This window comes from Saccopteryx bilineata, chromosome 2, assembly GCF_036850765.1.
Source record: "Saccopteryx bilineata isolate mSacBil1 chromosome 2, mSacBil1_pri_phased_curated, whole genome shotgun sequence".
Lineage (NCBI taxonomy): Eukaryota > Metazoa > Chordata > Mammalia > Chiroptera > Emballonuridae > Saccopteryx > Saccopteryx bilineata.
In genome coordinates, this window is record NC_089491.1 from 169,897,172 (window position 1) to 169,910,272 (window position 13,101).

Here is a 13,101-nt window from a genome sequence, read left to right on the forward strand (position 1 = left end):
TCTCCACAGGTATCTTGGCTCTCAAAAGAGTGGGCAAAGAGGGCAGCTCTGCCTTCCCATGTGGTAACCATGCTGGACAACTTTCCCAACAATCTGCACCCCATGTCTCAGCTCAGTGCAGCCATTACTGCCCTCAACAGTGAAAGCAACTTTGCCCAAGCGTATGCAGAAGGAATCAGTCGAACCAAGTACTGGGAGGTAGGGAATTGTGGTGTGGTGATTGACGTGTGATAGGGATTCAAAAAGAATTGAATGTAAAGGAAGAAAAAAAGTGTAGAATCTTTAGGAAAATTTACTTCTAGTTATGCCAGGAACTTATTTACCAAATTTTTATTGTATCTTGCTTTTTTTGTCAGTCTTTGGGATTACAAAAGTATATGGAACATGCTTTTTATCACCAAAATTATTGGTTTGGTTAGGGTGATGTCCCTGTAAAATAGAAATTATAATTCAGTAACCCTGCTGAAATACGCACACAGGGCTGTTGGAACATTGAAAAAGGATTTGACTTAATTACAGGGTTCCCAGGGGAAGATTTCACAGAGTAGTCTCATCCTAACCCCAACAGTCCCATCTCCTCTTCTTCAAATAGGACAACCTTGAGAAGATTTATGAGATGAGCCTGACCAGGCAGTGGCACAATAGATAGAGCGTTGGACTGGGACATGGAGGATCCAGGTTTGAGACCCCGAGGTCGCCAGCTTGAGCCCAAGGTCACTGGCTCAAGCAACAGGTCACTCTCAGTCTGCTGTAGCCCCTCTGGCCAAGGCACATATGAGAAAGCAATCAATGAACAACTAAGGAACCACAACAAAGAATTGATGCTTCTCATCTCTCTTCCTTCCTGCCTGTCCCTATCTCTCTCTCTCTCTCTCTCTCTCTCTCTCTCTCTCTCTCTCTCTCTGTCACCAAAAAAAATAAAATAAAAAAAAATTTACAAGATGAGGGACAATGGCAGCTTAAGGCAATACTAGAGTCTGGGACGACTCTGGGTCAGCCTCAGTTATGCACTAGCAGCCCATTCAACATACCTGGCAGAAGTGGGAGGGAAGTTAGTATCCCAAAAGCAGGAACCAGGATACTGAGTTTTATTTTCTGAAAATGAAGTATTTGTACTCTGTGGTAGTAAAAAACTATTATGCCTTGTCCCGGTGCATATTATCTAATTTCTTCCATCCTATTTCCAATACCCCACATGATCATAAACATTGGGTAAGGTACAAGTTTTCTGGATAGGTATATAATAGGACATCTTCTTTTCCTTTGTTTCTTATTCCAAGACAGGTAATATAGGAACAGAAGAGCTCCTTTTTGCAGGACATGTATACTAAATGCTGTTTGTTTTTTTGACAGACAGAGAGAGACAAAGAGAGGGAGAGATAGGGACAGACAGGAAGGGAGAGAAATGAGAAGCATCAATTCTTCATTCCAGCACCTTAGTTGTTCATTGATTGCTTTCTCATATGTGCCTTGACTGCGGGGCTATAGCAGAGTGAGTGACCCTGCACTCAAGCTGGTGAGCCTTGCTCGAACCAGATGAGCCTGTGCTCAAGCCAGTGACCTTAGGGTTTCGAACCTGGTTCCTCTGCATCCCAGTCTGACAATCTAGGCCTAAATGGCTTCTTTTTTTTTTTTTTAATTATTATTTATTTAGTGAGAGGAGGTGAGGCAGAGACAGATTCCCACATGTGCCCTGACCAAGATCCACCCATCATCACTAGAGAGTGATGCTCTGCCCGTCTAGCGCCCTTGCTCAGTTGCAACCAAAGCCATTTTTTAGTGCCTAAGGCAGAGGCCGTGGAGACATCCTCAGTGCCCAGGGTCAACTCACCTCAGTCGAGTCATGGCTTCAGGAGGGGAGGAGAAGAGAGAGAGAGAAGCAAGAGGGGGAGGGGTGGAGAAGCAGATGGGCGCTTCTCCTGTGTGCCCTGGTCAGGAATCGAACCCGGGACATCCACACACTGGGCCAACACTACCATTGAGCCAACTGGCCAGGTCCCTAAATGATTTTTTTTTTAAATAATTTTGGATATTCTTTTTTTTTTTAATTTATTTTATTGATTTTAGAGAGGGACAAAGGGAAGAAGAGAGAGACAGAAACATTGATCTGTTTCTGTATGTGCCCTGATCGAGGATCAAACTGGTAATCTCTATGCTCCAACCAAACAAGCCTTCTGGCCAGGGATATATGAGGATTTAATTAATTAATTTATTTATTTTAGATCTTATTTATTGACTTCTAGAGATAGGAGAGGAGAGACAGAAAGAGAAAGAGGTGGGAGAAACTGGAAGCATCAACTCATAGTAGCTGCTTTCTGTATATGTCTTGACCGGGCAAGCCAAGGGTTTTGAACTGGCAACCTCAGTGTTCCAGGTCAATGTTTTATCCACTGTGCCTTCACAGGGCAGGCCTTATTGATTTTTTTTTTTACACAGAGAGAGAGAGTCAGAGAGAGGGATAGATAGGGACAGACAGACAGGAACGGAGAGAGATGAGAAGCATCAATCAGTTTTTCGTTGCGACACCTTAGTTGTTCATTGATTGGTTTCTCATATGTGCCTTGACCGTGGTCCTTCAGCAGACCAAGTGACCCCTTGCTCGAGCCAGCAACCTTGGGTCCAAGCTGGTGAGCTTTACTCAAACCAGACCCAGGCTCAAGCTGGTGACCTCGGGGTCTCGAACCTGGGTCCTTCGCATCCCAGTCCGATGCTCTATCCACTGCGCCACTGCCTGGTCAGGTGAGGATTTTATTTATTGACTTTAGAAAAAGAGAGAGAGAGAGAGAGAAAAGCAGGGTGGGGGGAGGAGCATGAAGCATCAACTGTAGTTGCTTCTTATATGTGCCTTGACTGGGCAAGCCCAGGGTTTCCAGTGGGCAGCCTCAGTGTTCCAGGTCAATGCCTTATCCACTGCACCACCACAGGTCAGTCACTAAATGATTTTTGATCATAAGATGCCAACCACCAAGAAAACCTGAAAGAGTTCACTGTGATGCAAGGCACAGAATGGTCTGTGGGCCATACTCTGGTCTACTGGTCTGATGAAATCCCCTTAGGATTTTGGGAAATCCCTGCTTTATTTGGTTGGTCAATGTATGTTTGATGCCAACTGTATATAAAGAATTATGTTTATTGTTGGGGGAAGGAAGGAGAGAGAGTTTATAATTAATACTAGTCTGTTTGGCATTAAGGAGAAGGGTATTGAAATGGTGCAGAATATACACATTCACAAGCACTTAGAGCATTTATAGAGCCACACATCAGTAAGTTCAGAAGACTGTATAACCTGAATATATTGCTTTTTTAATTTTCTTTTTAAAATGATATTCAAATAATTGTTATCTGTGTCGGTTACCATAACACATAAGGTTAAATCAAACCCTGAAGTTCGCCTGACCAGGCGGTGGCACAGTGGATAGAGCATCGGACTGGGATGCGGAAGACCCAGGTTCGAGACCCCGAGGTCGCCAGCTTGAGCGTTGGCTCATCTGGTTTGAGCAAAGCTCACCAAGCTTGGACCCAGGATCGCTGGCTCGAGCAAGGGGTTACTCGGTCTGCTGAGGGCTGACGGTCAAGGCAAATATGAGAAAGCAATCAATGAACAACTAAGTGCCACACGAAAAACTGGTGATTGATGCTTCTCATCTCTCTCCATTCCTGTTTGTCTCTCTGTCCCTATCTATCCCTCTCTGACTCTCTCTTTGGAAAAAAGAAAAAAACAAAACAAAACCTGAAGTTCTTTTCTTTTAAAACTCATCTTTCAGAAATTGACTACCCAGAAGTGCCTGTTACTACTTACAGTACAGTTGTCTTGAGTGTCATGGGGAAGGGAGAAAACAGCTGCTTCACACTTTTTAATAGATGCCTGTGAGGTGTTTCCCAGGCGTGGTCCCAGCTGGTTAGTCCAGTTTGAGTGTTGTCCCGAAATGCCAAGTTTGCAAGTTTGATACCCAGTCAGGAAGCAACAAACAAATGAATGCTTCCCACCCTCCCCCTTTCTCTCTCTCTCTCTCTCTCTCTCTCTCTCTTTCTTTCTCTCTCCCCTACCCCTCCCTCCCAAATCATTTTTTTTAAGATATTTTCTAGGCATCCAGACATCCTACATTGTTTTAGACTGTGTTTGTTGAATTGCTAAAATGTACTCCTCTGCTCGCTATTGTATCTGTTGGTAAACATGTATTTCAAGACTTTGCCAATCTCTGGAGAATATAAACAGTACTGATGTGTATTTGTCAGCCTTAGGATGTGTGTCTAATAAGTCACCAAAAATTAGCACCAATCAGTTTTAGTGCTTTAGTTTAGTGGAGCTTAATACTCTTTTGCTGCCACATCTTGTGACTCAGGTCAGACATACTATTTCAGTTCAGTTTTGTTTTGGTTACTTTAACCATGAGTTATTTAAGAATTTCATGACACCATTCAGCTGGTTATTTCTGTTTAAAAATTTATGTTGGGGCCTGACCTGTGGTGGCGCAGTGGATAAAGCGTCGACCTGAAAATGCTGAGGTCGCCGGTTCAAAACCCTGGGCTTGCCTGGTCAAGGCACATATGGGAGTTGATGCTTCCAGCTCCTCCCCCCTTCTCTCTCTCTCTCTCTCTGTCTCTCCTTCTCCTCTCTAAAATGAATAAATAAAAAAATTGAAGAAAAAGAAAAAGAAGAAAAAAATTTATGTTGGTCTGGCATATGGATGTCCTGGGTTCAATTCCGGGTCAAGGCACACAGGAGAAGCAACCATTTGGTTCTCTACTCCTCCCTTTCCCCCTTCTCACCCTCTTCCCTCCCACAGCTAGTGACTCGACTGGTTTGAGCATGGTCCTGAGTGCTAAGGATAGTTTGGTTGGTCCAAGTGCATCAGCTCCAGACATTAAAAATAGCTTGAGGGCCCTGGCCAGTTGGCTCAGCAGTAGAGCGTCAGCCTGGCATGCGGGGGACCCGGGTTCGATTCCCGGCCAGGGCACATAGGTGAAGCGCCCATTTGCTTCTCCACCCCCCCCTCCTTCCTCTCTGTCTGTCTCTTCCCCTCCTGCAGCCAAGACTCCATTGGAGCAAAGATGCCCCGGCCGCTGGGGATGGCTCCTTGGCCTCTGCCCCAGGCACTAGAGTGGCTCTGGTCGGGGCAGAGCGTCGCCACCCCCACCCCCCCGTGGGCGTGCTGGGTGGATCCCGGTGGGGCGCATGCGGGAGTCTGACTGTCTCTCCCCGTTTCCAGCTTCAGAAAAATACACACACACAAAAATAAATAAATAAATAAATAAATATAGCTTGAGCCTGACTTGTGGTGGCGCAGTGGATAAAGCGTCGACCTGGAAATGCTGAGGTTGCCGGTTCGAAACCCTGGGCTTGCCTGGTCAAGGCACATGTGGGAGTTGATGCTTCCAGCTCCTCCTCCCCCACTTCTCTCTCTCTGTCTCTCCTCTCCCCCCCCCCCTCTCTCTCTCCCCCTCTCCGTCTCTCCCTCTCCACTCTAAAATGAATAAATAAAAAATAAATAAAAATTTTATTAAAAAAAAAATAGCTTGACACTTGAGCACTGGCCCCAGATGGGGTTGCTGGGTGGATCCCAGTTGAGGTGCATGCAGGAATCTGCCTTACTATCTCCCCTCCTCTCACCTAAAAAAAATTGTTAAATTTATATGTGATCTGAATCTTGACTAGAATCATCAGTTACATCTTGTTTATTTATATATACCTCAAGAGGATGATTTGCCTACTCTTTTATTATTTATTTATTTATTTATTCATTTATTTTTGAGGAAGGGGGGGGGACTGAACTAGGATGGGAGAGAGATGAGAAGCATAAATTCCTAGTTGTGGCACCTTAGTTCAGTTAATGCTTTCTCATATGTGCCTTACCGTGGGGGGGGGAGCCTCCAGCCAAGCCAGTGACCCCTTGCTCAAGCCAGTGACCATGGGGTCATGTGTATGATCCCACACTCAAGCTGGTGACCTCGGGGTTTCGAACCTGGGTCCTTAGCATCCCAGGCTAATACTCTGTCCACTGTATCACTGCCTGGTCAAGCTTACTACATTTCTTCCACCCAGGTCATAGAACTTTAGATAGTGTAACCACTTTGAGTTTAAAAAGTTCAGCCTTTTTCTATTTGGCTTAGCTTCACTCATGACTAGTGGATTGCTATTATGCAACTAGCTGTTTAATTGTAAAGTAGCATTAAGTAACTGTTGAGTAAGATTTGTGAAGTAGCTGACAGATCAAGTTTTGCTATAACATAACCTTTTGTAAGGTCTATAAACAGTATATATGTAGGTTTTGAAGTTGTTCATAATCAAATCATTTTAACACCTAACCACTTGAAAACATGCCAAATATGTTCATCATCTAATTTAATCCTTAGAACAACTCAGTGAGGTAGATGTTGTTATTTTGGTATTCCCATTTTACTGAATGGGAAAACTGAAGGTTAGAGAAATTTAAGTAGCTTGCAGCTAAGTAAATAGTAGATACAAGAACCAAATATAAGTTTGTTCCACTCTGGGATCTCTTCACTGTTAGTACTATCTTCTATGTCTGTGTGTGTGTGTGTGTGTGTGTGTGTGTGTGAGAGAGAGAGAGAGAGAGAGAGAGAGATTTATTCATTGATAAAGAGGAAGGATGTGCGAGAGAGAGAGAAAAACATCTGTTCCTGTATGTGCCCTGACCAGGGATTGAATCAGCCTCTGCTTTTTAGGATGAAGCTCTAACCAACCAACCACGCTATCCAGCCAGGACTTCTGTGTCTTCTTAATAATTACTGATAATTGCCTAACCAGGCAATGGTGCAGTGGATAGAGCATTGGCCTGGGACGTTGAGGACCTGGGTTTGAAACCCAGGCTCATCCAGCTTGAGTGCGGGGTTGCTGGCTTGAGCATGGGATCATAGACTTGAACAAGGGGTCACTGGCTCAGCTGCAGCCCCCCAGTCAAGGCACATATGAGAAAGCAATCAACTAACAACTAAGGTGCCGCAACAAGTTGATGCTTCTCATCTCTCTCCCTGCCTGTCTGTGTCTGTCTCTCTCTCTCTATCTCTCTCGTGCTTAAAAAATAAAATTATTGCCTGACCTGTGGTGGCGCAGTGGATAAAGCATCGACCTGGAGATGCTGAGGTGGCCAGTTCGAAACCCTGGGCCTGCCTGGTCGAGGCACATGTGGGAGTTGATGCTTCCAGCTCCTCCCTACCTTCTCTCTCTGTTCTCTCTCTCTCTCTCTCTCTCTCTCTCCCTTCTCTCTCCTCTCTAAAATGAATAAATAAAATTTTTTTTAAAAAATAAACAAAAAATAAATAAATAAATAAATAAAATTATTGAGAACTAAATACTTGATCCAGATTTACTAGCAATAGAGATAGTGGCTAACAGTGACAGTTATCATCAGTTTGTTGCCTTTACTCCAGACTGTTGTGATGGTGGCGTGTTTTATTTTTATTTTTCATACAGAGTCAGAGAGGGGGACAGATAGGGACAGACAGAGAGGGAGAGAGATGATAAGCATCAATTTCTCATTGAGGCTCCTTAGTTCATTAATTGCTTTTTCATATGTACCTTGATGGAGGGGAGGGGGGCTACAGCAGAGCAAGTGACCCCACACTCAATCCAGTGACCCCGCACTCAAGCTAGCTAGCCAGTGTTCAAGCCAGATGAGCCCACGCTCAAGCTGGCAGCCTCGGGGTTTTGAACCTGGGTCCTCCACATCCCAGTTCGACTCTCTGTTCACTGCACCAGATGGTGGCGTGTTTTAATGTCTTTTTTTTCCCCAAGGCTTTATTAAATAATTAATGTGGCCTTGGCCACTTGGCTCAGCAGTGGAGTCTCAGCCCAGTGTGTGGAAGTCACAGGTTCAATTATCGTCAGGGCACACAGAGGAAGTGACCATCTGCTTTTCTACCCATTCCCCCTCATCTCTCTTTCCTCCTCTCCTGCAGCCATGGCTCAACTGCTTTGAGCAGAGTTGGCCCTGAGTGCTGAGGATGGCTCTATGGCCTCAGCGTCAGGCACTAAAATAGCTTGGTTGCTAAGCAATGAAGTGGCGGCCCAGCCAGGCAAAATATTGCCTGGTAGGGGCTAGCAGAGTAGATCCCAGTCAGGGCCCATGTGGGAGTTTCCATCTGCCTCCCCATTTCTCAATTTTAAAAAAAAGGCCTGACCTGTGGTGGCGCAGTGGATAAAACGTCGACCTGGAAATGCTGAGGTCGCCGGTTCGAAACCCTGGGCTTGCCTGGTCAAGGCACATATGGGAGTTGATGCTTCCAGCTCCTCCCCCCTTCTCTCTCTCTCTGTCTCTCTCTCTCTCCCTCTCTCTGTCCTTTCTAAAAATGAATAAATAAATAAATCTTTTTTAAAAAAATTGATGTGCAATACTTCTCTGCCCGACTTTTTTTTTTTAACTTTTCTTAACTGTATAGCATTGACCACCATAAAAAAGCAAGGTAAGGATCCCACACTGTCATACCTGGTCTGATATCTGTTGCTTTATATACTTCATTCTCACTGGTACAACAATCTCCTTGTTGTGGTTTATTTATGATGTGGCCATTCATACTTTCCAGATGATTTTGAAAGTTAGTGTATACTTCACAGATACCAGTTTGCCAGTGCAGAATCCTGTTCTTGGCATTCTGCCAATGAATCCAGGTCTCTGAGAGCTGCCTTTTTTAAAAAAAATTATTTTATTTTTTACAGAAACAGAGGGGACAGACAGGAATGGAAAGAGTTGAGAAGCATCAATCATCAGTTTTTCATTGTGACACCTTAGTTCTTTTTTTTTTTTTTTTTTTTTTTTTTGTATTTTTCTGAAGCTGGAAACGGGGAGAGACAGACAGACTCCCGCATGCGCCCGACCGGGATCCACCCGGCACGCCCACCAGGGGGCGATGCTCTGCCCCTCCGGGGCGTCGCTCTGTTGCGACCAGAGCCACTCTAGCGCCTGGGGCAGAGACCAAGGAGCCATCCCCAGCACCCGGGCCATCTTTGCTCCAATGGAGCCTCGGCTGCGGGAGGGGAAGAAAGAGAGAGGAAGGAGAGGGGGAGGGGTGGAGAAGCAGATGGGCGCTTCTCCTGTGTGCCCTGGCCGGGAATCGAACCCGGGACTTCTGCACACCAGGCCGATGCTCTACCACTGAGCCAACTGGCCAGGGCCCTTAGTTGTTCATTGATTGCTTTCTCATATGTGCCTTGACCATGGGGCTACAGCAGACCGAGTAACCCCTTGCTCGAGACAGCGACCTTGGGTCCAAGCTGGTGAGCTTTTCTCAAACCAGATGAGCCTGTGCTCAAGCTGGAGACCTTGGGGTCTCAAACCTGGGCCCTCCGCATCCCAGTCTGACGCTTTATCCACTGTGCCACTGCCTGGTCAAGCGAGAGCTGTCTGTTTTTGATACAAGCTTCTGGAAATGATCTATTTCATTGGGGGATGTAAATCTGCAAGGAGGTATAGTTAATAGTATGATTATCATGTAAGTAATCTGAGAACTTGCAAAATGTTTCTAAGTATTTCTTGCTTGAAGTAGCTTTTATTTTGGTAGTATTCTCACTGAATTCTGGTGGCATTGACAAAATTAACTGAGTATATGAGTATAGATGACTTCATAGAGATTAACTCATTTAAGCTAGTTATTACAAATTTTGCTCTTAAGCCTGACCAGGCGATAGCACAGTGGATAGAGCATCGGACTGGGATGCGGAGGACCCAGGTTTGAGACCTCGAGGTCAACAGCTTAAGCACTTGCTCATCTGGTTTGAGTAGAAGCTCACCAGCTTCAATCCAAGGTCGCTGGCTCGAGCAAGGGGTTACTTGGTCTGCTGTGGCCCCCCCAGTCAAGGCACATATGAGAAAGCAATCAATGAACAACTAAGGAACCGCAACGAAGAAATGATAATTGATGCTTCTCATCTCTTTTCTTTCCTGTCTGTCTGTCCCTATCTATCCCTATCTCGAACTCTCTCTGTATTTGTAAAAAAAAAAAAAAAATAGAAGAAGAAATTTTGCTCTTAGTTCCACCAGAATGACCGAAACCTCATCACGTGTGTGTGTGTGTGTGTGTGTGTCAGACAGGCAGGAAGGGAGATGAGAAGCATCTTCTTTGTTGTAGCTCCTTAGTTCATTGATTGCTTTCTCATATGTGCCTTGATTGGGAGGCTACAGCAGACCGAGTGGCCCCTTGCTCAAGCCAATGACCTTGGGCTCAAGCTGGTGAACCTTGCTCAAACCAGATGAGCCCGTGCTCAAGCTGGTAACCTTGGGTTTTTTTGTTTGGGTTTTTTTTTGGTTTTTTTAAAGATTTTATTTATTCATTATAGAGAGGGGAGGTAGAGAGAGAGAGAGAGAGAGAGAGAGAGAGAGAAGGGGGAGAGCAGCAGGAAGCATCAATCCCATAGGTGCCTTGACTGGACAAGCCCAGGGTTTTGAACCAGTGACCCCGCATTCCAGGTTAACGCTTTATCCACTGTGCCACCACAGGTCAGGCAAGCAATCACTTCTTGTAAGAGCTTTTAACCCAGTTAGTTTAGTTTCATAGGCTAGCACTAGGTAATATCAACCAGCAAATATTTATTCCATGCTTTTTTGGGGGGGGGTTTTGGTTTTTTTTGTTGTTGGGAGAGACAGTGAGAGTCAGAGGAGAGGGACAGACAGACAGGAAGGGAGAGAGATGAGAAACATCAATTCTTCATTGCGGTTCCTTAGTTGTACATTGATTGATTTCTCATATGTGCCTTGACTGCGGGCCTTCAGCAGACTGAGTAACCCCTTGCTCGAGCCAGCGACCTTGGGTCCAAGCTGGTGAGCTTTGCTCAAACCAGATGAGCCCGTGCTCAAGCTGGCAACCTCGGGGTCTTGAACCCGGGTCCTCCGCATCCCAGTTCAACGCTCCGTCCACTGTGCCACCACCTGGTCAGGCTATTCCATGCTTTTTAAGTATAAGGAACTGTGGATGAAATAATTATTTTTTAAGATTTTACTTATTGATTTTACAGAAAGAGTAGAGGGGAAAGAACAAGAGGTATTAACTCATAGTTACTTTACTTTGGTTGGCTTTGTTATATGTGCCTTGACCAGGCAAGCCCAGGGTTTCAAACCAGCAACCTAAGTGTTCTAGGGCAACGCTCTATCCACTACACCACCACAGGCCAGGCAAAAGCAGAACCTTTAAAAGTTATTTTTTAAAGATTTTATTTATTAATTTTAGAGAGGGGAGAGAGAAAGCCAGGAGGGAGGAACGGGCGGGAACCATCAATTCACAGTTGCTTCTTATATGTGCCTTGACCAGACAAGCCTGGGGTCTTAAACTGGCAACCTCAGCATTCCAGGTCATTGCCCTATCCACTGCACCACTACAGGTCAGGCTTTTATTATTACTGGGGGGGAGGGCAGGAAGCATCAACTTATAGTAGTTGATTCTCATATGTGTCTTGAACAGGGTTTCACACTGGCAACCTCAACATTCCAGGTCAATGCTTTATCTATTGCACCACTATAGGTCAGGGCAAATCTTTAAAAGTCTTTAAAAATCAAGACTAAAACCGTGTTTCTTCCCTAAAGGAACTTAAAATCCTTCTGAGCTCTGACTAGGTTGTTTCAGTGACAGAGCGTCTTCCCGGTTGTGGATGTCCTGGGTTCAATTCCCGGTCAGGACACAAGAGAAGTGATTATCTACTTCTCTACCCCTTCCCCTCTCCTTTCTCTCTCTTCCGGTCCTGCAGCCATGGCTTAGTTGGAGCAAGTTGGCCCCAGGCACTGAGGATAGCTCCATGGCTTCACCTCATGTGCTAAAATAGCTCAGTTGCTGAGCAGTGGAGCAGTGGTTCCATAGGGGGCTTGCTGGGTGCATCCAGTTCGGGCACATGTGGGAGTCTGACTCTCTGCCTCCTTGCTTCTCACTTAAGAAAGAAGAAAGAAATCCCTTTGAGAAGATAAAAGTTGAGCAAGTGCGCTGGCCAGTAGCTCAGTTGATTAGATAGAGCCTTGTCTTTTTTTTTTTTTTTTTTAAGATTTTATTTATTGACTTTAGAGAGAGGATGGAGAGAAAGGGGAGGGGCATGGGGTTTCTTATATGTGCCTTGACCTGGCAAACCCAGGGTTTAAACCAGCAACCTCATTATTCTAGGTCAATGCTTCATCCACTGCACCATCACAGGTCAGGTAAGTTAGAGCTTTGTCTTTTACACCCAGGTTGTGGGTTCAATCCCCTGGTCAGTACACATACAAGAGTCAACCAATTAATGCATAAATAAGCGGAACAAATTGATGTTTTTCTCTCTCTGAAAAAATCAATGAGTTAAACCTGACCAGGTGGTGGCACAGTGAATAGAGTGTTGGCCTGGGACACTGAGGACCCAGGTTCGAAACCCCAAGGTCACCGGCTTGAGTGCAGGCACATCTGGCTTGAGCATGGGGTCACCAGTTTGAGTATGGGATCGTAGACATGACCCTATGGTTGCTGGCTTGAAGCCCAAGGTTGAAGGCTCAATTGGAGCCCTCTGGTCAAGACACATATGAGAAGCAATCAATGAACAACTAATGTGCCACAACTATGAGTTGATGCTTCTCATCTGTCTCTCTCAGTAAATAAATAGTAAATGAACAACAAAATTATCAAATAGGCTTGCTTAAAAAAAAAATTTCCCTGGCCAGATAGTTGTTACTTAGAGCATCATCCTGAAGCACAGAGGTTGCCCATTCAATCCTTCAGGGCATGTACAAGAATCACCCAGTGAATGCATAAATAAATGGAACAATAAATCGATGTCTCTCTCCCCCTCTTCTGCTTTTCTCTCTGTCTAAAAAAGCAAATTAATTAAAGGATAAAATAAATTAATTTTGGCCCTGGCCGGTTGGCTCAGTGGTAGAGCATCAGCCTGGCGTGCAGGTGTCCCGGGTTCGATTCCCAGCCAGGGCACCGGAGAAGCACCCATCTGCTTCTCCACCCCGCCCCCTCTCCTTCCTCTCTGTCTGTCTCTTCCCCTCCTGCAGCCAAGGCTCCATTGGAGCAAAGTTGGCCCAGGCGCTGAGGATGGCTCCATGGCCTCTACCTCAGGTGCTAGAATGGCTCCGGTTGCAACGGAGCGGCACCCCCTTGTGGGCATGCCTGCTGGATCTCGGTCAGGCG

At 45.4% G+C, this 13,101-nt stretch overlaps 1 protein-coding gene across 2 annotated transcripts in view; it reads left to right on the top strand.

The window, feature by feature from the left end:
- CS (citrate synthase) overlaps positions 1-13,101 on the top strand; it is a 40,853-nt gene that overhangs the window by 23,656 nt on the left and 4,096 nt on the right. For both annotated transcript variants that reach the window (XM_066258420.1, XM_066258421.1), the window contains exon 6: positions 10-198. In XM_066258420.1, the coding sequence (XP_066114517.1) occupies positions 10-198 (189 nt within the window). The remainder of the gene's footprint in view (positions 1-9; positions 199-13,101) is intronic.